The following is a 27,774-nucleotide window of genomic DNA, read 5'->3' as shown; positions in this document are numbered from 1 at the left end:
AGCTCCTCCCAGCGCGCGCGGACGAACGGTCGCGGCGCAGGGGCTGTCGGGACGCGGGAGGACTGGCGGGGGCGGGGCGCCAAGATGGCGGTCGCGAGGCGAGGTGAGCGGCGCGTTGTCACCGATACCGGCGGCCCCTTCCCCCCCCGGGCCGGCCCTTTCCCGCCCCGTTACACGTTCCCTCTCGCCGCCCCAAAGCGGGGGGACGCGACGAGAGCGAGGCGGGGGCCGAGGCCGAGGCAGGCCTCGGCGCCGAGCCCAGACCCATAGCCATATCGCGACAGTCGCGACACGCTGAGGTAAATCTCGGCGGCTGCGGGCCCTGTGTCAGCGTGCGCTTGGCGCTTGTGGGGGCTATGGGGCACCTTTATCCTTCAAGGCGAATCGCCTTCCTGAGGCCGAGTGACGCCCCTTGAAAATCCAAGTCTTTGCTTCAAATTATGAATCACTGGGACTCGGGGGGTAAAAATATTATTCATTAGGGAGGTGAGAACGATTAATTTCCACTTCGTTCAAAAGAGGTCAAAGGTTTCCCCAAAAAAATGTGAATTTCAGCCCTAGGCAGACAAAGCTGGGTTTGAAAACTTTGGCTTGAACAATTATTGTTTGCCAGGGTCCTAAAAACAAGCCTGCGTGGCGAGGCGCGCTGGGTAACGTTAGCTACAGCTGCTGCGTGCTTTTAGTGTAGTTTTGGCACTAAACCCCCATTTTTTTAGAAAATGGGCAGTGTTCACCTCAAGCAAGCATGCAGAGCGTCACTCGCAGTCGTTGCTGAAATCGATAGCGGCCTGGATAAGTAGTCGTGTTTCTGCTATATAAAACACCTAAGTGGAGCGTGGTCTGCAGCTGCTACCCACAGAACCGCCCGGCAGGGTCAGCAGGATTTGGCTGAAGGGCTGCCCGCGAGCAGGACCCGCAGCGGGGACGTGCGGACTGACGGATGGACAGACTGCCACCCGTGCCGCGGATGGCCGCGGCGCTCCTAGAAATCAGATTGGGTATGGGAGCGGGTCGGAAGGCCTCACGCTCACAATCCGTACTCATCCCGAGTGCAAACACCGTGTTGCCTGGGAGTTCCCCTCCTACGTTAAAGCGCGTATACAACTGCAAACAGGCGGTGGCACGCTTTGCTTCCTTCTGGACCCACACGAGCTTTCGAATAGGCAGGAATCGGGCGCCACAATTTTTTTTGCCTGTGCCAGAATGCGCACTTTCAATTTAAAAATCCCCCAGCAGCAACGCAGACTTCATCGATCCTGGCAGGGAGGCGATCTGGGGGCGTTGGGATGAGCAGCCCGCTGTTACACCTGAAATTATATATTCGGCTGCCATAATGACTGCTGAACTGCTCTGTCCCTTTCACAGGCGTGTTGTGGGGCTTGGACGTTCTACCCGTGTGAAATGTCCCCTGTTGCTCAGGGGGAGGCAGCATGCTCTAAATGATAGTGGCTGTCAACCCCCTCCTGGGAACTGATGCAGGAATGTGGGTGGTGCCCTCTTCTGGAAGATTTTTTTTTTTTTAAATGTTTAAAAATAAAGCTGGGGAACTGCCATTAGGGGATTCACTAGGGGTTGCCTGTATGGTGAAATTCATACTACTTTCATTTCACCACTGGTATCATCGCAATGTGGCTGCCGAGCATGGGTGAGGCTACGCCGGTATAGCTTGGTCTTTGGTTATACAGAAACAGTTCCATATCCAGACACTAATAACGCATCTGCACATGCACTTGTGGTATTTCAAATTAACATCCTACTTCAAAATCTAAAATAACTTTAAAACACAGACATCCCCTTACTGCTGGGCACATCATCTTGACGCAAGGCGTTACTTCCCCACAAGGGTTTATACCAGGGTATAAATCCAAGCGTGTCTTTAAGCATTAGTCACTGCAGAACAAGGAGTGTAATGAAACCTCAAACTCCCATTCTGGAAAAAGGAATAAAGCATTCATCAGAGCGCGTTTTGGCTGGGTGAAGGGACGAGCCTGTTAGGAGCCTGAAGTCCCTTGGCGGAAAGTGGAGAGGAGGTGAAGCACGCCCGGGAGGTGTCTCAGCTCATAGACAGCGTGAATCACCACCTCAAATCGCTTGCCTATTTCCACTGCGTTCCCAAATTGGGTACCTTAATTAGGTGCCTAAAGTTAGTGGGGATTAATTTGGGCCCAACTGCAGAAATTATGAGATGCTGAGGACAGTAGCCTCAAGAAGCCTGGGGATGAAGATGGCGGGGTATGTCCCACTGATGTGGTGACAATGAGGTGTCTTGGAGAAGATGGGTGAAATGGCCTTTCAGTTTTGCTCCCTGTGAAACAAAGATGGTAACTTTTCAACTCCTGACTGAAAGAGGCTAAGAGTGAGTTACTTAAGAGGTACCTCAGTAGGTCAGCACCATCATGCTGCAAGGGAATTTTATCTGTGTTTTTGCAGGGGAGGCAGAAATAAAGTAAAATGTATCGGTGAGCTTATAGAAAATACTTGGTACGATTTCGTTGGGAGATCAGAACACAGTAAGGTTTTACATAGAATGACTTTGCTTTTGAAGGGAACCGGTTTGGAAGGATGTTTTTAGAGGAACTGGGAGCCCTGTGTTGCACATGAATGCTTTCTCACAATTTAAAAACAAATGGTACATTCTGGTTCCCTTGTTCCTGCATAGTTAGAGGGGATGAAGTGTCTTCTGCTGTGAAAGGACAGGATAAACAAGTTATAGGTAATGCCTGGGTACTACTTTATGTTTTGAAAGAGATGAGTTCCTCCGTGGAAGGGACTTTTCACAGCAGGGATTTCCCCCAAATTACTTTAGAATTCGTGTATTTGAAAAAGTTATCTTTGGAACCTGAGCTGCACGATCTGAGAAAATAGTAAGTCTTCCAGTGAACTGAAAAACAATTTCTACAAGCATCCTTGACCTCTCTAGTAACATCACTTGTTTGAATGTTTCTGCAGCGCCTTCGGTAAATATTTTGACTTATTTTCTTATCTTTCCCCCCCCCCCTTCTCAACGAAAAGGAAGAACTTCATCAGTTGTATCCTTTTTGTACCTTTCATCCCTTGCATGTGGGAATCCTCAGGAAGACCGGCTGAGATGCATTCACATCTCCTGCTTAATAAATCTGCACAACGCTATTTTTGTGTTATTCCTTGAGTTTTCCATCAGCATCATCCATATGAAGCAAAACTGGTAAAACGCTTCTTCCAAGGGCAGATGTTTTTGCAGTGTAAGCTGAGATTTTGCCCTGATCGCCTCCCACTCGTGCAGAAACCCCTTTAACCCATCCTGCAGACTTGACAGAGGGCTGGCAGCCACGTTTTATGATCACATAACTCTCATTTCCTTAGGAAGCAAGGCTAAAAGTTGGATTTGAGGACTGATGGACACAAACCCCATGCAGCACACCTCACAGGCAGCCGACGCGGCTAACAACAGGTAGTAAAAGCAGCTTGCAGTAGTACTTCCTCTCCTCTCATGTTAATTCACCCTACCTTTACTCCTGCCAAGATCTAAGTAACCTCCTAAGAGGAGACACCCTTGGCTTCAGAGATTTCCATGCTTAAAACCTATCTAGTAATTTTTTTGCTCCACCTTCCTTCAACTGGAAAAACACAAAAACCTGGTTCTGTTTTAATAAAATGAGCTTCTCTGGGAACTGGAGTAGATCCACCGCATGTGGGTGGGTGCTCCATTCAGAAAGTGCATGGGCAGTTCCTGTAAAAGATGCCTGGGATCTTCTGAACTTGAACTCCAGGTCCCTGCTTGGAGATATCCAGGGGCTTTGAGAAGGGCTGGGGGAAAGAGGGGAGGATAAAGAAGAGAGATGTGGAAATAATGAAATCTGCACTGGTAACTTCCTTATATAAATTGCATTGTATTATTTAAGGCTAAAAAAGGCGTTTGGTATAATTTGGTTATCAAAACTAAATAGGAATGGCCAAACTTTCTGGATTCTTGGAGCCACGTTCCAACTTCTCCATGTGGTGGCGAGTGCCAGGACATCCTACGCGCGCCTCCTATATTGTATTAATTAATAACGTGCTGCTGTGCCTCGAGAAAATAATTCTTCCAGTATATATGTACTGGCTATATAGGAGTTGTACCTGTGTGTGTGGGTGGATGGGCTCCTGAAGACATCTGCTGTCAGGTACCTCCAATAAACCAGGCTTTTCAGCCCCTGTGGCAGCCAGAGAGGGAGCTGGCACAGTTTAACACTGGATGGTGGTACATCCCACCCTGCTCGGGAGCTGCTTGGCTAGGAAGGTTCCTATCCCCGCAGACTCCAGGGGGAGCAGAGACTAACTGGGCCTCGATGTGTAACTCCAGGATGGCTCTTACCTGGGGATGGCTACAGGTGAGACCAGTCTGTCCTGAGCCTGCAAGTGATCTCTCCCTGTCTGTCTGACACTCTGTGCCATATTCCCTGTCCTTCACGGACATTTTGAGGATGTATTAAGGATTGTGGAGCTCTCAAACACCTTCGCAGTGGATCCACATGGACAAATAACCAGAGCTAAGGAGTATCTCATAGTACACAACGGTTTTGTGAGCAGTGAATTAAGGAAGTCTGTTTCTTATGAACTTGGAACTCAAAAGTTGAGCTCATGGCCTTTCTCAGGCATGTACAAAGAGCACAGCTTTCAGACTTGCCAACGTGTGGGCAGTAATAGGGCCAGTCTGCTTCACAGAGCCACCTATTTTCAAAAGTTTAGAGGAATTTGATATATCAGAGCCTGCCAACCCTCTGTCAACTTGCTTAAGGCTGACTAATGGGTATAGAAATTGTTTGGGGAAAGGTACACGTGTGCACACGCCCCTCGTTTCCTGGGCTCACAAACACCCCACTACCTACCAAATACATTTTTCTTTTCTAAAGGAACTAAAGCCAAACCTGAAACAGCAAGCTTTTATCCTAACTCTTGGTATTTGCAGTCTCAAGCTACTTTCTGAACCCTACCCGGTAGGCCAGCCATAGCTGAGCCATTACAAAATGGCTCACCAGTCTATTTTGAGGTTACTGGGAAAGGGCGATTTTATGAAGTGGATCCCACCTCATCGCTACGAGAAAGCCTTAACAACAAGTTACCAGCTGTCGTCTGTTCCTTTACAGATCCTATTTTATGTAAATGGGATTTATTACATCTTTTACTTCTTGGCAACTCTTGCAATGATCGTTTATAAAAGTAAGTTGCACATATTCTAACCCAGAGGTAGGCTGTGTGCTTATGACGTGGTTGTGATTTGTCGGCATGTCTGCTGTTTTTTCCTGTCTTATTTACACCATCTTATTCTACAGGTCAAGTTTTCAGTTATCCAGATGATTCTTTGGGTCCTGATCTTGCCTTGCTTTTCATTATGGCCGTTCTCGAAGCCCCCCGATTATACTTGGGTATGTCATGTTATCACTGTGCCTTTTCAGGGGAATATAATCTTCAAACATTAATCATCCTGAAATTAAGCGTGTGTCAAAACATGCCACTTTAGCAGACTAGCAGATGTTTGGAGATTGTTGTTCATTTAAGTCATTAAACTTTATCTGACTGATCAATAGATTTGGCCAGAGGGTCAAATAGACTTTGCTTTCATATGAAATATAATCTCTAATGCCATTAAAAAACACTAGCTGGGTTGTCAGAAAGCAATATAACTGGGACAGCTGGAATGCTGTTTACAAGTGAACATGACTTCTGAGAACGAACATGTTGAAACACAGAGGTTTCCATTCACTGAGGCGATACAGCTCTTTCCAACTGCTCCAGCAGCACAGGCGAGGAACCAAATGACCAGAGCCTTGTGGAACCAGTAACGCTAAGGACATCCCTGAGCAGCGTTCGGCTGCCACCGCGACTACACCTTTTCCTTTCAGTCCTTCTGAAGACACGTACCAGTTCCAACATCTTCATTTCACTAAGCCAGAGTCAGCGTAAAGGGCCCCCGACCCCTGTCCAGAGCTTGCTAAAACTTCATAAAGTCCTTTTTTTTAAAAAACATGTTACTATTAAAATCTGTGCTCAATATTCCTCATATGCAAGGTGGGTCTCTTGAATTCAGCTGACTTGCTGTAGGGGTGAATTTAGCCTGCTGCCTTAAAGCTCTCTGCATATATTTGCTTGGAGCCTGGTGGATGAATAAAGAAGCAAGTTTCAAGTCTAATGTAGTTAAACAGCAAAATCTACTGAGGCTATCTTGGAGATAAGGTGCAAGGAAGAGATAAGTGCAGCTTCTCCATAATGATAGCAATTTGAAATGGGAATAGGTTAGCAGGGAATAGAGATGATTCTATATTGCGTAAGATTTTAAAATCAGCATCGGATGCCCTTAGATGTGCCTCGCAGTCACCAAGGTGTTGCGCCAAGTGCGGGGCTGGGGGGGACTGGGGGAGAGTTTGACGGCTGACTGAGAAGAGGGTCAGGCTGAGCGACCAAAAGGGTTGCAGCTTCAGAACTGGTTATCTGTGGTAAGGAAAGGTAGGCGTCGTGACTCTGAGTATCAACTGATAGCTCTTTATTTAGATTATCTCCAGTCAGCAAGTGGATTCTCTGTTGGTGTTTGGGTTTGTTCCTACACCTACTACACGAGCCTTGATTCAGGCCAGTATTTCAGTGTGCTCTCAGCTGTGAGAAGTAGAGCCTTTTTTGAACGGGGATACTTGTGGGTCGTGATATTGTCAGAAAAAAACTCAAAGACTCATGTCAGCTTTTTGTTTCCTTCGAGGTTCAAAAGGTAACCTGACAGAAGAAGAGGCTCCGTTAGGGCTCAGCCTTGTGATCACGGTCGGCAGTGTGATTCTGTCTGCGTACTTCCTGGCATGGCAAACTTACGTGCTGAAAGCGGACGTCATTATAAACGCTGTTCTTCTCTTTACCTACGGGCTGGAGTCAGTACTAAAGGTCGTAGCCATTGCTGCTTTTGTCAGCTAAGCCCTAGCAGTTTTCAAAACGTTTTCAACACATTTCTTCTATAAAAGAGTGGGTTTGTATTTAAAATATTTAATTCTTTTGCATATGAAAATCCTGTAGAACTTTCCTCCTTTTAAAGTACAGATTTCTGAGGGACAGAAATTCTGAATGGTCGGTAAAATACAGCTGTGTTACACTATCTTGTCAGGTAGCTTAATTCTGGGCAAGGGCAAGAGATGATTCAGCAGAACCACTTAATGCTCTGGTATTCATCAGCGATCGTTACAAAATACTCATTCCCAACACAGAATAGTAGCCAGTGCATCATCTACCTCCTTGCTGTTGAGGTGATGTGGGTTTTCAAGGCACAGCAGCAACGCACAACCAAAGTGACACAGAAATGAATCAGGCCAATATCGTCCAGACTCATTTCTGCCTTAACACGTACACGTTCGCGTTTGAGGGCACAGTTTCTCTTCTGCTCTCATTTGTGTTCTCAGACCCCAGCGGAAATCTCCCTGACTTTAGTAGGGCAGTACCTGATTTATCCCAGTGGCAGAGAGTTGAACTGAGTTTTGCGCGTACCCGGAGAGCGGAGCTACAGGGTTTGGGCCGCTGGTTCTTACTGATGGCCAAAGGCAGCGGTGTGAGGGTGCGTTTGTTTAAATACGATGGCCTTAAGATAAGCGTAAGCATTCGCCATTCACTCACCCTTCTGTCCTATTTAAAACATTGTCAGGTGTATTTCTGTTTGGTGTTAAATGTGTTTATTTCTGTGATTACTGTGATTACTATATTCTAGCCTGGTCTTTTAAATGAAGAACCATGTGCAATTTCACATTTTTTTGCTGTATCAAAAATACATATGTATAAATGTAAAGCTGGGGGGGTTTATACAAGCAGGTTTTATATTCAGAATTTCCTATTTTTGTATTTATTTATTCAAATAAATAATGTTTTAGATCTAAGAAATGTTTGAAATGCAGAGCATCTAGTTCAGATGGGCTGTGAGCACAGTGGTGCAGGCCCTGCACCGCCTCAGCCACGTTGCTGTTTCCCTTCCAGCGGTGGTGGAAGGGAACAAAAGATGCAGAAGTTCCTGCGGAAGGGCCCGGTTTCGTCCCTCGGCCGTGCCCAGGGGAGCCCCTTCCAAGGCCAGGTAACGCCGCCCAGCAGCCAAAATGAAGCGTATGCGCTGGCACCGATCCCCTCGGGCCAGATCCTGTGAAGCCAGTGGCACAACCAAGCCTTTGTTGATCAGCAGGAGCAAGGCTGCACCCGTGAAGACAATGGAAAGCAGCAGAACTGGGTGCTAAGGAACAGCCAGAAAATTGAATGACCAAATATTTCTGGGCTTAATCTGCGTGACTAAACACCCACCCATGTGTCCTTCCAGATCTGCTTGGTGTAATGGACTGGACTCCTTGCATACTTGTTAGCGATAAACATGCCGAGCCGTATCTACCACATTAATGACGAACCCGTATTGAGCAAAACCCCTTTCCCTACGCATACAAAGGAAAGCACAATTTTTCCCTGGTGTTTACACCTACCTTATAGAAAGGGCTGCCGACAGAACATCTGACAGGCTTTAAAGGAAATATTGCAAAGTAGAATTTTAATTTCTACCTGTATGGAGGTGGTATGGCAGGCGGGGTCACCCACGTTAACTTCAAGTTGCGGCCTCTGCGCTTTACCTTCCTTCCTTCTCATGGTGCTCACTACCAACAAAATAAATACAAAATATTAGCACAACTGGCAGTACAGGGGCGCAGGGGGTAGATTCAGGAGACACTAGTAAACCTAGTGGACAGTGTTCCTACCCTGAGGTGTCTGACCCCACCACAGATCACCACCCCCTCAGCTACGGCCCTACGACCATTTTTGACGCCGTGTCATAAAACGAGCCCTGGCATGATCCGTGCGGAAAACGTCTCTCAAAGACAGCTCTGATGAAGGTGTTGATTAGGTGACGGCTGCCATGTTTCCGCCTATCCCCACAGCACCGGAGGAGTTTGGGACAGTCTGCTGGGCCACAGAGAGGAAAGCAGGAGCCTCCTCAAGCTTTATAAAACAGTGGTTTATATATAAATGTTACAAAACATGGTGAATCCTTTGCCCCTGACCAATACCTAGATGAAAAACAAGAATCAGCAGAGAGTGATGATGCTTGCTGATCGTCAGCAATGGGGTAAATGCACATATAGGATAATAAACATAAACTTTTGGGCTCATTTCAGAGCACTGCCTGATGGGTGCAGACTGGTCCCGGAGCCCCGGCGGGCTGTCCGTGCTTGCTGGGGGGCAGCTGGCACCAGCCCAGGTTTGCACCCTCGAAAGGGAGGACAGCTCTGCTTCAGTTTTCCAGTTTAAGAAAAAACAGTCCGTGAACCTTTTTCTGATTAGATGAGCAGATACTGGGGTACTTCTGCTGCTGACAGCCCCTCGCTCTGTGATGAATGTAGAAGGATGAAGAAGTCTATAAGCTTCAGGCAACTCCTTCGTCTCAGGTATTTCCAGGCTTTGTAATTTATGCTGGTGACCCTGATTTTGTGGCAGCTTCTCTCCGTGCCAAGCTGGTACAAAGACCCAAAGTGAATCAAGACCTGACCTCAGAGTTTCCCTCATCAGGAGCTCCTTTCCAGACTGTTCCCACTGCTCAGAGAAGCAGGGCACAGCACAGTGAAGCCATTGATGACATTTACCAGACATAAGATTGCTGGAGCTTTTAATTACAAGGCCCAGCCCTTCTGAAACAGGACGAGCGAGTTGGATGAAAACGGCATTAAAAATTTAGAGGAACCCATATTTTGAGGAGCTCGGTTTGGGTGTTGTTTACTTTGCAGGGAAGAAGTCTTTGTTCTCAAACCATCATAGGGGTGTCTGCCGCCAACCTGATTTAAAAGGCTGATCCCAAGAAGCAAGTTAGCCTTCTGGGATTTCAAAGTCGGAGATACTCTGAGAGATAGGGCTTTATTGGTCCATGGCTTTTTTGCGTTCCTCAGCAGGCAGAAACAACGTACAGACCAAAACGCAGCTGAGGTGCTACGGTCCCCCAGTGACCGCCGTCTTTGTCCCTGCGCTGAAGGGCTTCGAACCGTGGCTGAAGGACACGCGCGTGTTTGGTTCCACATCTGGGAGCCAGGTCAGTGGAGCGGGCATACAGGAACTGCCACCGCACCGTGGGGTAATTCCTGTCTGGCTGATCGCCTCTGCCCGACTTCAACGAGCATCAGCTGTTGCAGGGAAGATTAATAAGCTTAGTTGTGGTTTTCTTCCCTGCCCAGAGGAAAAGTTCCCTCCTCTGCTCAGCAGTCAGAGATTTCCTATGGAGCGCAGCACCTCACGGGAGCCGGCTGTGCCTATCTTCATCGCGAATGTGGAGCCGAGGCTGCCAGACAGCAAGCAGTCAGTGCCTTAAGCATTAAATGGCTTTTCCAACAGAATCCTTCCAAATCCCAGTTTGCATCCCGGGAAGGCCAGCCTAGCCCAGCAGCCCCACTGAAATGCCCCAGTGGCAGATGATGCATTTCAGGGAGCAGGGATCTCCTGCACAAAACCTTCCAACTGGCAAGGCTCCGGCACAGCTGGCATTCCCACCGCATCTCCCTTCTCTTGAAGCGATATCCCTTCCCCTGCCTGGTGGTGTGGCTGGCATTCTCTAAATGCTGCTTCTCCCAGGGCTGGCCATGTTTTCACAGTGCATTGTGTACCGAGATCCCCCCAGGATCTCACCGACATCACACTGAGGAGGATGATGGGGCACTGGGCAGGTGCGTCACTCCGAGTATCGGATCACATTCTCCCGCAGTGGAAGAGGTCGTTCTCCCATCAAAACCAAGCCGCCGAAATCAAAACCGTAACTGTCATGCGGGGAACTGGCTCTCCCCCTGCCCCTCCAGCTCACCTGGTGGCATTCCTCCCACGATAACTCACCCGGGGCGGTTCCCCTGCTCAGCATCTGGACGTGGGCCAGGCAGCAAGCTGAGTGCTTGTCCCCATAGCGCGGCAGGCACCGAAGCGAACCGTGGCGGCACAGAGCTCGACAAGCGCCGGGTTAAGGAAGCAGGGCTTCCTCCAGACCTGTGTCCCATGGAGGAAGCGTTTTCTTATTTCTTTCTCTAGTGTCAGAGTTGCAGCTATTTCTTCCCCGGGGTTGGTGACAAGGTGTCTCTCTGGCATGCCATGGGTTCAACAGACATCGTGGGGATGGTGGGGAGGCCTGCAATGCACATGCACTTTAATAAAATGCTCTCAAATTCCTCATTTTTTTGAGAGGACTAGCTAACCAGATGGATCCCACACTGCCACGGACACGTCTGTAAGACCCATGCATTCAGCTGATATTCTCCAGCTTAATGATGAGCTCATGAGCTGATCCCATTGTTTTAAAAAATATTAAATCTTGAGACAAATGAAACTAGATGTTCCTTGACTGTAATAAGCCTGCCCACACGAAAGACCATTTCCCAGAGTTCAGGGTCCCTGTAGGCCCCCAAACACACGGTCTGCAGGGCCAAGCTGGCAGCATGGCAGACCCCAGGCACAACTCAAACCACCTCTCCACAGACCGGCAACAGAAACTCAGGAGTGGCTTCTCCATTTTTAAAATTTCCTTCTGGCTTTTGAAGGGCAAGAGAGGAGCAACGAGAGATTATGTGATGAGACTGGGGCTTCTAAAGAAATCCTTCCCAGAGAGCATGGGAACGCACTGGCCACAACACAAGGGCTGAAGCTCAAGTCCTACCTCTGCTACTCCAGCAAGAAGCAGCTCTTGCTTTCTCTTGTGCATGACCTGGTGAAAAGGGCATGGTGGGGTCCCTCCTGACAACGCCAATAATAGAGCCTGGACATCCGCAGGGGAGGGCTGACACAGTACTGCAGCGGCACAGGAATCCTCCTCCTGTGCCATGGCAATTGCTTCACCTTGGTTCCTCCCAAAGGGGGGTTTGGCAATCCCTCCCCTCTCTCTGCCGTAACGCCGGCACAGCTCTGCCAAAGCCATGCCTTTGCTCAGTGCCAGGGGCTGAAGTGTGGGTCCAAGACGTGTGGCATGGCCAGGCCCCACTACCTCCCACCAGCCCATGGTAGAGCCGGGGCAGGACGAGGGGCTTTGTGGCCGTGTAACCCAAAGAAGCACACTGCCACAGTGTGGGGTACCCCGAAGGGGGCTCTGCTCCTCACCCCCGACTGCTTCGGGGACCTGGAGCGAGAGGACGTTTTGCCCTCTCCCTCCATCTCATGGCACCTTTCCCCACTGCAGACGTCAGGGAAAAGAGAGCAGGCAGGAGCGAAGCTGGAGGAAAACAACCCGCGAGCCAGTGCGGAGCTGTGGAGGAGGGCACCGGGCGGCACAAAAGGTGCCTTGTTCCCCCCATAAGGCGGTCGAGCAGAACATCCCCTCCCTCACCAGCGATGGAAAACCCAGCTCCAAGCACTCCTTTGCCACCCCTCGCCGCCTTCAACCTCCCCCTTGGGTACAAAACGTTTTCAGGCGAAATAAATCTGAAGTTTAACACGTCCCTCCCGGGCAGCACCTCAGCTCGGCCTTTGGTCACCTTGCAGGGGGAGCAGGCAAAGGCCCCAGCTGGCCCTGGCACCTTGCGGGGATGCAGCCGGCTCGCTGGGGCCACCGGCTCCTAGTTATACAGTAACCTGTTGCTCCGGGTCCCAGCTCCACCTCTCGCTGCCTCCACATCCCTCCCCTCCTCTCTCCTCTGCCAAGAAACCTCTGTCACCTGCTCTCAGACAACTGCGGCAAGCGGCACTGGGACGAAAGGGCAGAGGGAAGCCAGCGGCACGGGGACCCCCAGGCTGGGGCGCCGGGTGGGCTCTGCCTTGCTCTCTCCTCCATCGTTTGGGCTGGGGCACTAGGCTCGCAGGCAAAGCGCTGCGCAGAGAGGCAGAGGGAGCTTGGCTGCCGGAGAATGGCAGCAGGATTTAACTAGGAGGGCACAGCTAACTGGGAGCGGACGCACGGGAGCCGAGGGAACTGCGGGAGACAAGAGCGGCTTCTCGGCACCGGTAAGTCCCTCCTTGCAAACCCTAAAACTTCACATCCCCCTTCCCAACATTTGTCTACTTCAAAAGTCTGATTGATTCAGCTGTGGAGGGAGCATGACTGGAGAGGGGGCTGCAGCTGGGGTAACTGTCAGTGCATAGTTTTGTGGGGTTTTTTTTAAAGGGTGAAAAAACTGTAATTTTTCCAGCATTATGCTTTCTGGGTTTGTTTCCCGTTCTTGCATTTCCCCACCGGGCCAGTTCCAGTAGGTGGCACTTTCTTGGCAGCAAAATGTCCGTCTGGCACAGAACGGGGCGCTTTTTTTGTTCCTAATGAAGTCTGGAGACCAGAGTTTTGGGCAGCTGTTTGTTTGCAAACCTCGGGGTTTCCTCTTTTTGGGACGCGTGCGGAGAGAATTTTTGCTGTTTCCCGCTGGGTACCTCGGCGAGCTGCTGCTCCCGGTGGGTGAGCTCTCCCTGCCCATGACCTTGGCAAGATTCATCACCTGATTTCAAAACGGAGAGAAGGCTCACTGGGAGCTGCCCCGTTCCCTTGCGTGACAGCTCCGGCTCCCCATGAGCTTTCGTCGGTGTTAACAAGTTGGAGCACAGCTCTCCTGTCCCCTTTCGCTTATTTGCCTGGAAAATGCAAGTGCAAACTCCACTGAGGACAAGGCTCAGGGACAAATGATTTGACTGACATTATTTTTAAATACTGGAAATAATTGTGAGACGACACATTAGTAAAATTCGGTGATTGCCCTGCTGTAATTAGGGCAACGGGGAGTAACACTTGCATTGCTGAGCTGCTCTGAAATGCTGTGCAAAGCGAGTGCTGTAACAGGGATCAGTCAGTGGCTGCTCGTCCAGGAGCTCCAGTGCTGGGCTGCTTTGATGGGATCTGCCCCCAAAAAGGATGTTCTCTGAGTTAAAGAAATGACAGCAACAGGCTTGACCCACAGCTGACTCACAACAGCCTGGCTGGCTGAAGCAGAGACCCACGCAGGGTTTCACCCACCACTGCCACATGCAGCAGCCCATTCCTGGCTCTGTTTAGTTGAGTGACGGAGTTTTCAGTCGATCAGGGAGAAAAATCAGTCCTTCACAAACAGATAGGGCAGGGAGGGGTATTGAATCAAGGAGCCCTTCAAAACAGGACTGTGAAGAGGGACTTGGGAATGTGTCTGTGAGTGCCAAAGGTCATTGCTTCACCCTGTTTTAAAACCAAGGCTTAAATTGGGATAGCACTAATAGCTCAGTCCCCGCTGCAGTCGGGCCTGGGTCATACCTGCTGCTGGTTTCCGCCACTGAAGCGTTAGGAAGCCAGGCTGGCCGAGGACCTGGTGTTCCTTCGGCTGGATCCCAGCCCTCCTGGCAGGCAGTCCAGTGCAGGAGCCACTCTGCTGAACTCTGCGGGGCAGGGTGTGCTTGTCATATAATGACAGAGCTTAGAGGGACTGGCAGATGTTTTCAGGCACCTGAGAAAAAGTTGAGCGCTGGCATCAAGCTGGATGTTGGTGAAGTCCTGGGGAAGGGAACGGCTGTGAAAGATGGTGAGGTGCGGCTGCTGTGTGCGCACACGCATGCACACGTGCGCGTTTGCTTGGTGTGATAAAGCAGTTTGCCAAGACAAGCTTTCAGTCCTTGGCAAAGTGCCCCTCTGCTATACACCACCCAAGGTGAGGGTGGGCAAAGACATCGAGACAGAGGCGAGCAGCCCGGCTGCTGCACAACATGAGGAGGAAATCTCTTTTGGGCCACGGGCTCTGTATCGCAGAGGCAGACAGACTCCCTCCTTCGGTGCCCGCCTTTGTTGACTGCAAACAACTCACCATCAGTTGGAGTGACAAAACCCGGCCCTGAGTCTGGCAAAATAGGTTCTACAGATCGTTGCTTCTGGGGCTCCGTCTGCCCAACTCCCATGGACGCAGGCACCTGGTCCGTACGGACCAGCTTGCCAAGTCGGGTGGCAGCTCGCTTGCATGCACGCAGGTGCATCGCGGAGAAGACGCTGTCTGCGGTAATGTTAACAGCAGCCACCATTTTGTCGGGCTGTCCCGCTGTGGCTGCCTGACCGGCTTCAGGCAAGGGCATGAGGAGGCAGGGAGGAGCTGTGCAGGAGGAACCCACGCCAGCTAGCTCCACTCTGGCGGGGTAACTGGGTTGTACGTCCAGGGGAGGAGCCCCTGCTGGGGGCGGCCTCGGGGCCAAATCTGCCAGATGTTTGTTAGCATCTGACCCTTCACGAGATGGCTTTGAATTTGCTGGAAAATAAAGTGCTTTTTGTAGGGTCACAGGATAATTCAGGCGGGAAGTGAAAGAGATTCAGAAGAGATCCTAATGTGTTAAAGGACTCAGGAGGTTTCAGTCCTTGTGGTAGACAGAGACAGGAGAGAAACAGGGAGAATATACGCGCTGGCTTGTGTGGGCTTGAGAAACATCCATATAAAATAAGTCCGGGTGCAAAGCCTGAGTGCATGGGGGAGCCTCAGAGTATTATTCACAGAGAGCTAGATCCCAGGGTGCTGCTTTGGAGCCGTGTCTCCATCACACCCTGCTTGCTTTCTCTCTTCCTTGCCATGGTCTCCCTCAAAGTGCTAAGTCCGGGCAGGTTTGTGGTTTTGATGAAGACTCAGTGGTTTTCTCCCCGTGCGGGACTGAAGTCTGGCCTCATGCCTCCTTTACGTAACAGCAGTCAGCAGTACTGCTCTTAACTCCAGGGCAGATGTTAGTGCACGGCCTTTAGCCTATGGATTTGGCAATAAAATAATCACCCTCTAAAAGCATTCAAGCCTTACGAGCCTTCCCTAGTGTCCCCCGGGCAGAAGTGCCAGGGAAAGTCCACGGACTTCCCGGAGTGACAGAGATGGTTTCCTGCACTGCAGTAAAGCTTTATCAGCAGCGTGGTGTCCACCTGGAACAGCAGCATGCATGCACTACTGGGCAGATCTAGCAGCACATGACTCTGCCAGCACGGCCTCCTGAACCACCCTGCTTTGGCCGAGGTTCAGCAGGTGCCCAGAAAAATACCCACCTGCCTGCCCACTTGAAGTGAAGGGTGGTACCTTCAGAAACCCTCCCTGCTCATCCAACTGTGTTATGGAAGCGTCCTTGCTCCATCAGAAATGGTGCCAGGCACTGTACAACGCCTGAGTGACTCAGGAGACGAGAGCTAAGAAGGCCCAGGAGGCCCGAGATCAAAACTTGGCTCCTGGGTCTCCACCTGCCCACAAGACCACAGAGCTTTTCATCTGTCAGGGTTACAGCAGAGAGGAGCGTTAAGGATCTTCATGTAGCAGGGAGGCTGTGAACAGCAGCTCTGTGCACAGTGGGTTTGAAACAGCAAGCTCAGGGAAAAAGTATGCTGGTCACCCATCCCTAAAATATTTAGTTCCCCTGCATCAAGTCACTCTCAAGAGGGAGTCGAAGGGGATTCCGGAGAGAGCCGATCCCATGCATTGGTGTCGTTGCGCTGCTCCCACGTGAACAAGGCCACCTCTGTGCACCAGGCGAGAGATCGTCCCTTCCCAATGCAGCGAGAGGCTTCCTTTCTCCGGGGCTGGGGAGGGTGCCACCTGCAAACCTGAAATGCACGGTGCCGGGGGGTGGGGGGGGTAACCAAAAAAGCCCTGGTATTTTTATTTCCTAGTAATCCAGATAAATCAGGGGGAATTGCAATTAGGAAGGGAGGGAAGGGTGTGTAGCTGAGCACTGGACCGGTTTGGACATCTTCCCCATTCACCTGCGCTGCAATTCCCCAGGAGAGCCCAGCCCTCGCTCCCATTCCCCAAATGCTCCCAAGGGCGTTACTGCAACGTGCTCACTGCCACTGGGGTCCCGCTGAGGGAGAAGACTAAAAGCTTCCCAACCCACGGGAAGAGGAAGCCAAAGGTGGGGAGTCACAGGCTCTGCCTGGAACAGTAACTCAAGTGGCCAGACAAGCTACTTTGGCCCTGATTTGGTTTGAAGCACCAAGCGAAGCCCGGAGGTGACTGTTCCTGCAGGCACGGTTGAATCAGGGGGGCCCTCACGTCTGCGCAAGGCAATAGGCTGATGGCAGAGGCTGGACTGCTCCATGTCAGACCAGGGGGCAAGGTGCAGCCCCGGCTGGCACGGCAGCTAGGGCCCGCTCAGGGTGCTCCATGCCTTTTCAGCCATCACTGCCTACAGAGGACGGTCACGGATCAACCCCGCTCACAGGCATCTCCCACAAAGGTTTTCCTCACCCTGTTGAAACGGGCGAAAACATCTCATGTGCCAGAAATCCTCATCTCAGGTGCCAGGGGCACATGCCCACATCCAGACCACATTTGGATCAGGCATTAGCCCACCTACTCACCTCTCCTTTCCCACTCCCCAGTACACTGCCATGGCTTCTCTCAGGCATTTCAGCTGTGATGGAGGAGCTGAGCACCGCCAGGGCAACGGGCACCGAGACCCAGGGCACGAAGGGGCAGCAGACAGGGTTTTGCAACAGCCCTGGCTGTCACGATGGGCAGCTGTGGCACAAACAAGCCCTCATGTCTCACAGGCCTCCAGCCCAGCCCTAGGTGAAGGCAGCTCTTTCGATGGCTGGTGGAGTAGTAACACTCCACATTTAGTGGGCTGGGGTCTGTCAACACCACCTTGGAAAGGGCGAGAAAATGCTTTCCTTTTTTTTGGCTTCCAATTGGGGTACTGGCCCCCAAAAGCTTTTCATAATTTGAACTTGTTTGCATTTTCTTCTTCCTGCTTCCTTTTTCTTTTTTTCTCCCCTTCTGTCTTATCAGCCTCAACCTGTCCAGATTTATATCCTACAAAGGTAAAGTGCAGGCTGCCTGAATGGTAATAAACCAAAGTTCAGGCACCCAGCAGTAATGCTTGCCATCGCTGAGTATTTAAAAAAGTGAAATAATGCCCCTGGTGAGACGGCGATCCAGATCAAGCAAACAGGCCCAGTCGGAGTCAACATTACCCTGCCCCAGACTGTTTACACCGAACAACCCTCACTAAAGATGACCAGAAGTGGGGACTACCTGGGAGCCGAGATAGTTCTAACCTCTTCATGCATGAGAGGTGTTGGCTGCCAGGAGAACTAGAGCTGCCGTGGGCTCCCCCAGATTCCCGCATCAGCAACTACAAAGCAAAACCCAAACCCTGACCCACCCCACTGCTGTGGACAGCACAAGTGGCTTGTCCCAGTCTGCCCCTCGCTCCTTGTTGGCACCCACAGGCTTCCTTTGGGGTCACTCCTCATCGTACCACAGCTAGCAGATGGGTAGCAAAAAGGAGGGTGCTGGTGGGGGCTGCCCTTGGTCCAGGTGTTGCTCACAGGCAGTCACAGAGGGTTGGGGTTAGGCCAGAACTGCGACTTATGGACATGAAATCCTCCAAGTCAGGTTTGAGGCTTTCAGCGGTCACTGTATGGAAGGAAAAGCAGTGACCTGCCTTTGCTCTGTCTGTGCTGTAGATAAACACAGAGGCATCCATTTGCCTGAGCCTGAGCGACTCCTTTCATCAGTAAATTCACTTTATAAAAACACTGGGGAGAGGAGAAGAGAGAAAGGTAATTGCACCCATGACATCCCTTAATAAATCACAGGCTGGAGCCTGCTCTCATTCCTGACACTGCTACCTCTTAATTATAGCTGTGTTCATCTGAGGAGTCAGAGCAGGAGAGCCAGGCTTTATGCAGAAGGGAGCACTAATTAAAACCTCTCTGTTCCCTAGAAAGATATTAATGTTTTCCTCTGGGGAAGAAGTGAATGGACTTGTCTCCGGCCATTCCCCCAGGTTAATCTGTAACACTGACTTTCACACAGCAAGGCAGTTTGTCTTGTTTTCAGGACCTGATGCTCTTGGCATTGCTTCTAGGTTGAGACAGGGGCTTTCAAAACTCCTTGAAGAAGGAAGAGGAGTAACATGTATCCAGGAAGCCTGTGCAGGTGTCCATGTTGCCTGCCTGGTGTAAGGTTAGGTAGTAGGGGATGGCTCTGCAGTCAACGAACACATGAGAGTTTTGCAAATTGTCCCTTGCTGAGACTCCAGCCCTTAATATCTGACACAGGCAGGGAGAGCATGTCCCAGACTGCACCCAAGCAAATCCTCTGACTGGAATTAGATGGACTTCAAAAGGATTGATCCATGCTCAGATCCACATGAGAAGAGAGTCAGGTCCCTTGGGCTGGCAGGGGAAGGAGCCTTGTACCACCCGGCACCTGCACACCAGCATCTCTAGATGATCTCCAGACGGGCTTGCTACCTGACCACACAGGCAGGTGCATTGCTGATTCACCTCTATTATTCGAAATGCTGAGAACACAAACATTCTAAACTGCAAGAGGGGAGTAGTACATCTGAGCTGTGGAAACAGCAGTTTGCCCCACAGAAGTCAAAGGACTGATTCCCAAACGGTGTAAGTCAGCATTCCCCAGCTGGCCCTGCAGAGTTTCACTGGCAGAGAAGCCAAGGTGGTGAAGGGAAGGTCCACTCCAGCATCCAGGCACATGCTCACTCCAACCAGGCACTCAGATGAAGCCAGAGTAGGCTGGATGTGAATAACACGGGGAAAATGGTGGGCTGGGTTTCCCCCCGTCTTTTGCAACAGAAGGGGCAGGGCAGGAGAGTAAATGAGACATGAAAGGCTCTTGGGGTTAACTGTAGGTCCGTAGGACTGTCAGGTCTGTTGCTGTGAGTTGCTACTGCTTAAAAAAAAAAGTTGATAAAGTGTCACTAGCTGGAAAAAAAACAAAGTGCAAGAAAAGCTGCAGCTCTGGGCAGGAGCAGGTTCAACAGGATAAATTGAGAGTAAATCTACCAGAGCTGTGCTCATTGCTGGTCTTTGCCAGTATGAGCAGGTAACACCCTAGGTGTGGTCAGGCCATCAGCTGCCTGAGCAATCCTCTTGACAGGGAAGCACCCTTTTCTCACTGCTCCTCTGCGTGGCTGCGTCTGCTCCGAGATTAAAAATAAAGAAGGGAAGGACCCCGTATGTGTGACTTAAGTTACAAAACATCCAATACTTTTCAGCTTGGAAGAGAGACAGCTGAGGTGCTGCTCTCCTCAAGATCTGTGATGCTACCCGTGGCATGGAGACAGTGAAAAAGGGAACAGCTGTTTACTGATAACAGAGCTGGGGGGCAGCCCCTGAACCCGGCAGCTGGCAAGTGCGGCATAAACAAAAGGAGATGGCTGCGCACACCATGCGGAGCCGAGCCACAGAGCATCTTGCCACAGGCCATTCAGGATGTCAGAAGTTTACACAGGTTGGACAAATTAAGTTGGACAAATTCAGGGATGAAAAACGGTACCGAGAGCTCTTAAGCCCCACTGCTGGAGGCTCGGAAACTTTGCAGAGAGGCTCCCTGTGCGCCTGTCCTGTTCTTGTCCTCTCCTCTGAGCATCCACATGTGCTACAGCCATGTGTGTGCCCCCCACCCTGCCACCCGAGCAGGAACTGAGCATGGGTGGTGGGAAAGGTGATGGACTACCTCACGTCCAGGCAGCTGTCTCTGGCTCCTCTGAGCCAAAAGGGAGGATGGAAGGGAGGAGAGGAGCTCCAGCCCCAGTGATGTCTCAATCAAAGGAAATGTGCAAATTTAATCGCAGCCTAGGAAGTGAGGACTGAGGGTGGCTGGAATAAACAAGCTGAGAGGTCAAAGCCTGCCTGTTGCAGTCACAGGCAAACTAGACCAGACAGGTCCTCAGAACATCTGCTCCACACCTGGCACAAGTACAGAGACACCCCTGCTCTCTGCTCCCTGCCTGCCAAGACCTTGTAGGCAAACGGTCAAAGGTTAGAAGAATGATCTGAAGCAGTGGAGAAGACTGCAGGAGAGATCTGGGCTGTCACCACCCTCAGCAGTCCCTGGTATTTTCCCTAGAGCATGGAGCATGACACCGACTCCAACGTGATCGGTCCTTGCCAAGACAAGTGCGTGTAGCCGCCAAGATGCTGCTCGCAGAAGCCACGCTCTGCTCCAGCGCCGCTCCAGCGCTGTGGGGGTGACTGGCACTCAGGTCCTCTTGTCTCAGAATCCTCTCCCCTGGCCACTTGAGCTAAAAAAGGACTTGCTTAGCCCATGACATCCAGCTTAGCTGTAGGCCCACACTAATCTCTTGCCAACAGTTAGTCCCACAGGGCAGGACTGAGGAGCACCAGGAATAGCACTTTGTTGTAGCCCAGGTGAGCCCCACCAGCTGAGATGCGCTGGGGCTGCATATGCTGAAAGAGCATCTTCACGAAAGGGTGGCAACATCTTCTTGCAGGCAGCTGTGGGCAGGAGGGCTGCATCCCTGCCAAAGCCAGGCCAGGAAGGGCAATTACTGAAAGGGCTAAAAATGACATGTACATATATTTCTCTACAGTTGAAGGAGAACTGTGCAGGAGTGCTGCCTACCAGGGTTACACCTCTGCTGTCAGGAAAGCTGGTATTTGCTGAGGTGGAGGATAAAAGACTTCGGTTTTCCGTTCAGTCAGAGGCTCCTTGTCCTTCTCAAAACCATGTGTATTCCTGTGCTCTCGGGGCCACTTGCCCCTTCCTCCAAAACGACCTTCCCAGAATACGCCAGGTTCTCCAATGTGCACTTTTAGACACAGCCCTGCTTCTGCAAACCTTTCCTTCCGTAACTTTGTGGCTCATTTAAGGATCAATGTACCCTAAAGACAGTCAGTCCAGGGAGGAGAGCTCACTGGTTTAAAACCACAGGTTGTGGTAAACACCACCCCTGCCTCCCCCTTTGGCTACAGGAGAACCCACGTGGCCTGTGTTGGCACGACAGGGTGCCATCCTCCAACAGCCCCAACCCTTGCAAACACAGCTTGCCCAACTGGCATAAAAGGGCTTTCTTGCTCCTTCCCCCTCCTCTCTTTGGGGACCACAGGATCATTCAGGCCTGAAGGGACCTCAGGAGGTCTCTAGTCCAACCCACAGCTGGGTTAGCTCTGAAACCAGAACAAGTTGCACAGGGCTTTACTCCGTCTGCTCTTGAAAATCCCTGAGAATGGAGATGACACAACCTCTCTGGGTAACCTGCTCCTCAGCGCTGAGGTTCCCACAGCAGAAAGCATCTCCTTCCTGTCCCCCTACAGAACTTTAGCTTTTTGGGACTGGAAATCCCTGTGCCAAGCCCCTGTGGGCTTGCAGGAGTGGCTAGTGAGACCTTTCCTCTTCAAGGCATTGCAGGACACTCTTCCATCCCCTTCCCAGCCTTGTAATCACTGCTGGGCTCTCCTAGCCCAGCTACCAGACTGCCCTCACAGGTTCTCATCCAGGCCTCCGCTGCAGGGACCAATTTTGCTTTTTCCTCCTTGCCCTTGCAGGAGATTAACTTTTTTTTGCAGCAAGACTGTTAAAACATTTCTGCACCGTAAGATTAGAAACTGCCATTTAAATTCTTTTGATAAACCCAGCCTCACACATCCTTCTATTCTAAATGAAACAAAGGGCAAAGGGAACAAACTTTTTCTTTTGGTTTTGGAACGATCTCTCAAGGGACTGTTCTGGTTACTGTGTAACTGGCTGTTCCTGCTGCACAATCCCCCTCCTGCCAGCCTCATCCACAGTGCTTGGTAACTTCACCGAAAGCCCAAACATTGCGGCAGATGATCACCCTGTAAAAGCCCAGGGTTTACCTGCATGCATGCAGGGGGAGGCCCCACAGTTGGCAGCAATGCCGGCTTGAACCGTTCCCAGCTGCTCACATGCCCATGATGCTCCTTCATTGTGCCAACACGAGGGCTTGTGGGGCTGGGCTGCCAGACAGATTCTGGAGCTGATCTGGCTGGAAAATAAACCAGCAAGTTAAAAAAAAATATACCTGTGGGCGGAATGGAGTTCAAGCCCCATCGGTTCCTGCTCTGGGTTGGAGTGCTCCCGCACACAGTTGCTGGGGACAAGGTGGTGGCCAGGGACAGCAAGAGGGTGGGTGATGCTCAAGCTGCTCCTGAAACCAAGGCTGTAACTTGTCATGGTACAGTGCAAGTTGCTAGGAGGGAATCAGCCCCGATTGCTCATCTTTAGCCCAGGTTTCAGAGTGAAAATGAAGCAGGAGTTTAAAAGCAGGAGAGAGGAACTACCAGAATAAGATTGCTGTATCTAACGCCACCCCCAAGGGTTAATACGAGGAATCTCTCTAGCAGACTTTGCTGACACAGGGTTCCAAATGCTACAGCTGTCAAAAGCCACGCACAGGACAGCAAGATGAATTGCTTAAAAAGAGGTTAAAGCGAGTAGGCGATAAATGGGCCCATTTGGATCAGCTGGACTTATGTCCATCCCCCGTGGGAATGCCAGGCACTGGCTGCAGCTCTTCCCCCGACCGACAGCCTGCTGCTCTTCCAGCTTAGGCACCTGCATGGGACCTCTCCTCCAAGCCACGGTAGCTCATCCCCTTGTAGTTGGCTCGTGTATTCCTCTTTGTGAGGATGTAAATTTTTCTAGTGCCCTTTCACTGCTGGGAGCAGAGCCCTGCAGAGTCTCAAGGACATGCTGAAGGAGACGCCGGAGACCCCTGTCAGACCAGTGAGCTGAAATCTCGTCTCTGGTGTGCAGTTTGTGTCTTAAGACAGGAGCGAGTTTCCTGCATAGGGTTTTTGAGAACAACGCCCGGTTCTCTTCCCCTCGCTGTTTTCTGTGAACATGCATCTTGTCTTCTGAATCCAAAGGCAGAGCAGGGCTATCCTCAGCTGGGCAGGAAAGTTTGGTTAAATATTTTGCAACAGAACCAGTGTTGCACCAGCAATCAACATTATGGTTCCTATGGGAACTCTCTACGGGAATCCAAAAAACTCAGCATTTTGCAAGTAAAACGAATGACTGACAGCAAAAGCACATTTTGATGAACTCCCATTTCTGCCTTTCAGAGATGACTAGGAAGTGATAAATCACAATTTCCCATATAGAATTTTATCTACCGTGAATATATATGAAAATAACAACAAAAGAAAGAAAAAAGCTAGATTAGACTACTACTAAAAAGTGCCCAAGAGCTGCTGCATGGACATGTTTTGTTACTCCCAGCCTCAGCAGCACAGCCCGCTCCCCTGAGCCAGGTGGATGATATACCCTTGTTGATCCAAGCTGCATCCACAGCCGGTGCCAATGCCCCGAGACAGGAGCTCAGCGATACATCAGCAAAGCCTCCCCAGCGGCGAGCTGTGTCCTGCCAGCATGGACACTTACTTCTGCTACTGGGCTGGGCCCAGTTCTGGCTGCCTGTGCTCCTACTCTGGCTACCACCACACGAGCTGGCCTCTCAGGGCAACCTGGGAAGAGACGGTTTAGGAAACCAGCAGCAGCCCCTGAGCAAGGCCCCACTCACCCTCTGAGCTAGCAGTGCTTGGGAGACGCGGCTGTCGCCTGCACCAAAGGAAAGATACATGGTCAGAGCCCCAGGAGCATTTTGAGGGGCTGAATATACCCTGTAAGAACCAACTCCATCCCCTGCCGCACCAAAAGCTGACCTGAACTCTGCCACGTCTCTGTGAGTGTGGATGCCACCAAGTCACTGAGCTGGTTAAACTGATGTCAGCTTGTTTTCCTGCAGTGACGCTCGGAGCCAAGCTCCCATGTGCCAAGTTCGAGCTCAAATGAATTGTTAGCAAGCGGCCAAAAATACACACACAGGATATGAGTAGGAAGCACAAAATGGGGTGGGAAGAGATGGCAATGAATGTTGTCGTGATTAGGCTAAGAAGGCTGGAAAAGCCTTAAACATCAAATGTCATTTTCAAGAGATTAATCTCCTCCCTCAAGTCTTCTGCCCCACCTTCCCAGCAAAAACCCCAGGGCGAGTTTTACAGCAGGAAACGAAATTTATTGATGCATTAGGTTCCCCAAGCCCCAACTGCTGTAGGCAGACATTTGGAAAGAGAGTAGGGAGCAAAGTGAAATAGCTACTCACTGGTATAGGCAGAGGGAGGCAGGCTGCAGCCCTCTCCCTTTCTTTGGGGAAAGATACCATGGCGTGACCTTCCTACACAGGGAGATAAATATTTCTTGGATTAGATTTACCAGTCATGTTCTACATCTCCCTTCAACCTCAGAGGCTTCAAGATGACCATGCTGGAGACAGAGTGCAGCTAAACATGGCCCCCAGAGTGGCTCTCAGCCTAATAACAAGCTTTTCTCTGATGGAGAAAAAGCTCTTGGCACACTGACTGTCCTGCTACATGCCTGAATTTCTGCCAGGCAAGTGAATCAGTGTTTCAGGGAGTGACCAAAAATGCCCTTCCTTTAGGAGGAGGTGGTGGAAACGTCCCATCGATCTCCACACCTCTGTCTTGCTCATGAACCAGGCGGCATGGAGGAGTCCGTTTACAAACAAAAGTCCTTCGGTGCCTCCTGAGGGAACCAGCCATACCATTCGCTCATCTTTCCTTGAAGCGTTTCAGCCCTGGTTGGGCTGGCACTAGCCAGGCAAGTGATGTTCAGGTTTAAGCATCACGGTCCTCCTGGGGCTAAAGGCCTTTGCTGGGAATTAATGTGGAAAATTAACTGGCCTGCCAAATTTATCTGTTAAGCTTTACAGGCCTCTTGTAAAAGCAGGAACAGCCTAGGACTGTTGAGGCTAGCTTGTAAGGATTGCATGGTATTAATGGGAGGTGGGGTCACGGTGTGCTTACACGTTAAAGCAATCATTTAACGAATGATTAATGCACCTGAGTGATTAGCTCAAAGCAGTCATGACAGCAAACGCCAATCTCTTACCTACCTGTATGGCCACAGATGGAAATAAATGACCAATACCCGTCGGGGACTAACAAGGGCCACCCAGGAATCATCATGTCAGGGTAGATGTGGCAGCTGATGGTTGGACCAGATAGCTTTAAAGCTTCTGGAAGAAGCAGTTTTGCTACCGGTGCTTTGCATAAACACACCACCACCTTTCAAGCATGGATGTGACAGCCCTGAGCAAATCAGCTTTTTCTTCTTCAAGTCCGACCATAAAGAACATTTTGTTGTGGCCTCAATCAGAGCCTCAACACCACTGCGTGAAGCAGCAGGGACGCAGCAGGAACCCTTATACCTTCTCCACCCCCGGCTGCCAGCCCACCCTGCCCCACCGGTGCCAGCCGTTTGCTGAGCCTCCCAGCTGTTTCACAAATGCCTTCGAGCCTGGAAAATCCCTAAGAGAAATGAGAGATATTCTCTTTATGCAGCACTGCCAGTTGTGCACAGTGTTGTTGGTGCCCTCCTTTAGGCTGAGCTGGAGCAGAACAGGACAGAGCCTTGGGCTGCTGTCCGTCCTGCTCTGGAATATGACACACACATGCAGAATCACTCCCTATTTTTACTGGCCTGATGTCCAAGTCACTGATTTCTACACAGAGAAGATAAAAAGGATCACTTTCATCAATGCAGTCACAGTGTCAAATCCTTCCCCCCTTCTAAAAATCACAGCTACAACCCCCTTGCTGCCAGTGATCCAGCTCCCGGAGCCTAGCACCAGGCTAGGAAAAAGCCATCATTTTGTGGGGAGGGAATTGAATAAGGACGCAGGGCAGAGAAACCTTCAGCATGACAACTACCAGCGCATTTCTTCAGCAAACTTTCTACCAGGCATGCTATGCCCCTAGCACTGGCGCGTGGTGGCTGGAGCCCTCCAGCCCTCCCCTCACCTCCTGCCCAGACAGTCCCACGGCTCCTTTCTCCCCAAGGCTCACACTTGCCAGGAGCTGGGTAGTGCTGGTTGCCGGGCGAGGGGACAGGCTTTGCTGCCAGAAGGTGTGGGCACAAATAAAAACAGGACACAGGAAAAAGCTACAAAATTCCCCACAACACTCTCCTCTTCCCGGGAAGCCTGGGGAACACGTCACGTTGTTTTTTCTTCCCGGGGAACGCAAGTGACTCATGTTACACTTTTTCCCATTTGGGAAGTTTTGAACTGGCATCTTTTTAAACCATTTAATGAGCTTTTATAAAAGGTGTGCTCATCCGTCTCCTTCCATCTTTCCAAAAGCATCTATTAATATTTGGCACGCTATTTCTGGACCTGGTTCTCAAGCTTGCTGAACTGCAGCCCAAGCGTAGATAATGCTCAGCCTGGTACCCCTGTCAAGAGACGGGCTCAGCAGACACACAGCAAGCCCCAACCTGCTCTGTGTTTTACCTCCACCCAGCTTCTGTGGGATTCCTCCACCAGAGAGGAAAAGTGTAAACTCAGGAGCTGTGACTCAGCACAGGGACTCTGCAAATACGTCTTTCAGAGGGGCGGTGGAGTCAGCTTCCATTTTTTTCCCAAGACCACAGAGACTGTGGCTGTTTGTGCATTTTCCCTGGGTATTTATAGAGCAAGGCACTGTCTAGACTTGCTTTTGGTTGTGCTTCTTGAAGGAAGGTTTTACCTTCTGGCAGGACTACAAAAGCTCCTCGTTTGATTCAACCAGCCTGCAGAGCCTTCCTCTCCTGCACTGACCTCTGTGGGCATCGAGAGCCTCCAGTGCTGCCTGGACTCCTGACCTGGCCCTAAATTAAGGTCTGTTTGCATATCACCTACAGACTGGAAAGAGCCAGGCACAAGTATGTGTTGGAGGGACACGGCGGGTAACTTCCCATGCTCTCCCTAGGTAGTTTGTGAATCTCACATCAAGAATTTATAAATATTGGCACTTCTGCTCCGTGGTATCGGTTTGTGTTTCTGAGCATTAACTCCCAAGCCTCCATTTCAGCCCCTTGGGGGATCGATAGGAAAGCCAGCAGATGCATTACCTCCAAATCCCTAGTGAAATCTAGCAGGGCTGTGTGGTCTCCCAGGGACCGCTCATGCCAAGCCCAGCTGCCGGACAACCGTGTGGGTGTTCCCCTCTCGACACTGGGAAGTCTGCTTAAATATTTTCCTAGGAAATACTTTTTAAGCACAAATTACTATTTCTGAGGAGGTAAGTGAACAAGGCACAGC

At 50.7% G+C, this 27,774-nt stretch overlaps 2 protein-coding genes across 7 annotated transcripts in view; both read left to right on the top strand.

Moving 5' to 3' along the window:
- Positions 1–23: 23 nt before the first annotated feature.
- Positions 24–7,866, top strand: TMEM80 (transmembrane protein 80). Of its 6 annotated transcripts, XM_075095235.1 has the most exons (6): positions 27–3,029; positions 3,161–3,221; positions 3,343–3,430; positions 4,275–5,178; positions 5,292–5,384; positions 6,710–7,866. In XM_075095235.1, the coding sequence occupies exons 4-6, from the start codon at positions 4,986–4,988 to the stop codon at positions 6,913–6,915; spliced, it is 492 nt and encodes a 163-aa protein (XP_074951336.1). In that variant the 5' UTR covers positions 27–3,029; positions 3,161–3,221; positions 3,343–3,430; positions 4,275–4,985; the 3' UTR covers positions 6,916–7,866. The 6 variants fall into 6 exon arrangements, with proteins under 6 accessions (XP_074951338.1, XP_074951336.1, XP_074951335.1 ...); XM_075095237.1 differs by lacking the exons at positions 3,161–3,221; positions 3,343–3,430 and having other exon boundaries at positions 24–103; positions 3,013–3,029; positions 5,085–5,178; XM_075095234.1 differs by having other exon boundaries at positions 3,161–3,430.
- A 4,764-nt stretch (positions 7,867–12,630) lies between these two features.
- The window catches only part of EPS8L2 (EPS8 signaling adaptor L2), a 68,114-nt gene continuing 52,970 nt past the window's right edge, over positions 12,631–27,774 (top strand). The window contains exon 1 of the mRNA XM_075095228.1: positions 12,631–12,918. The gene's annotated coding sequence lies outside the window, so the exon portion shown is untranslated. The remainder of the gene's footprint in view (positions 12,919–27,774) is intronic.

The sequence above is a fragment of the Phalacrocorax aristotelis genome, chromosome 5, assembly GCF_949628215.1.
Source record: "Phalacrocorax aristotelis chromosome 5, bGulAri2.1, whole genome shotgun sequence".
In the NCBI taxonomy this organism is placed as follows: domain Eukaryota; kingdom Metazoa; phylum Chordata; class Aves; order Suliformes; family Phalacrocoracidae; genus Phalacrocorax; species Phalacrocorax aristotelis.
Note: the sequence above shows the minus strand (reverse complement) of the source record. Positions and strands in the feature narration are given on the sequence as shown.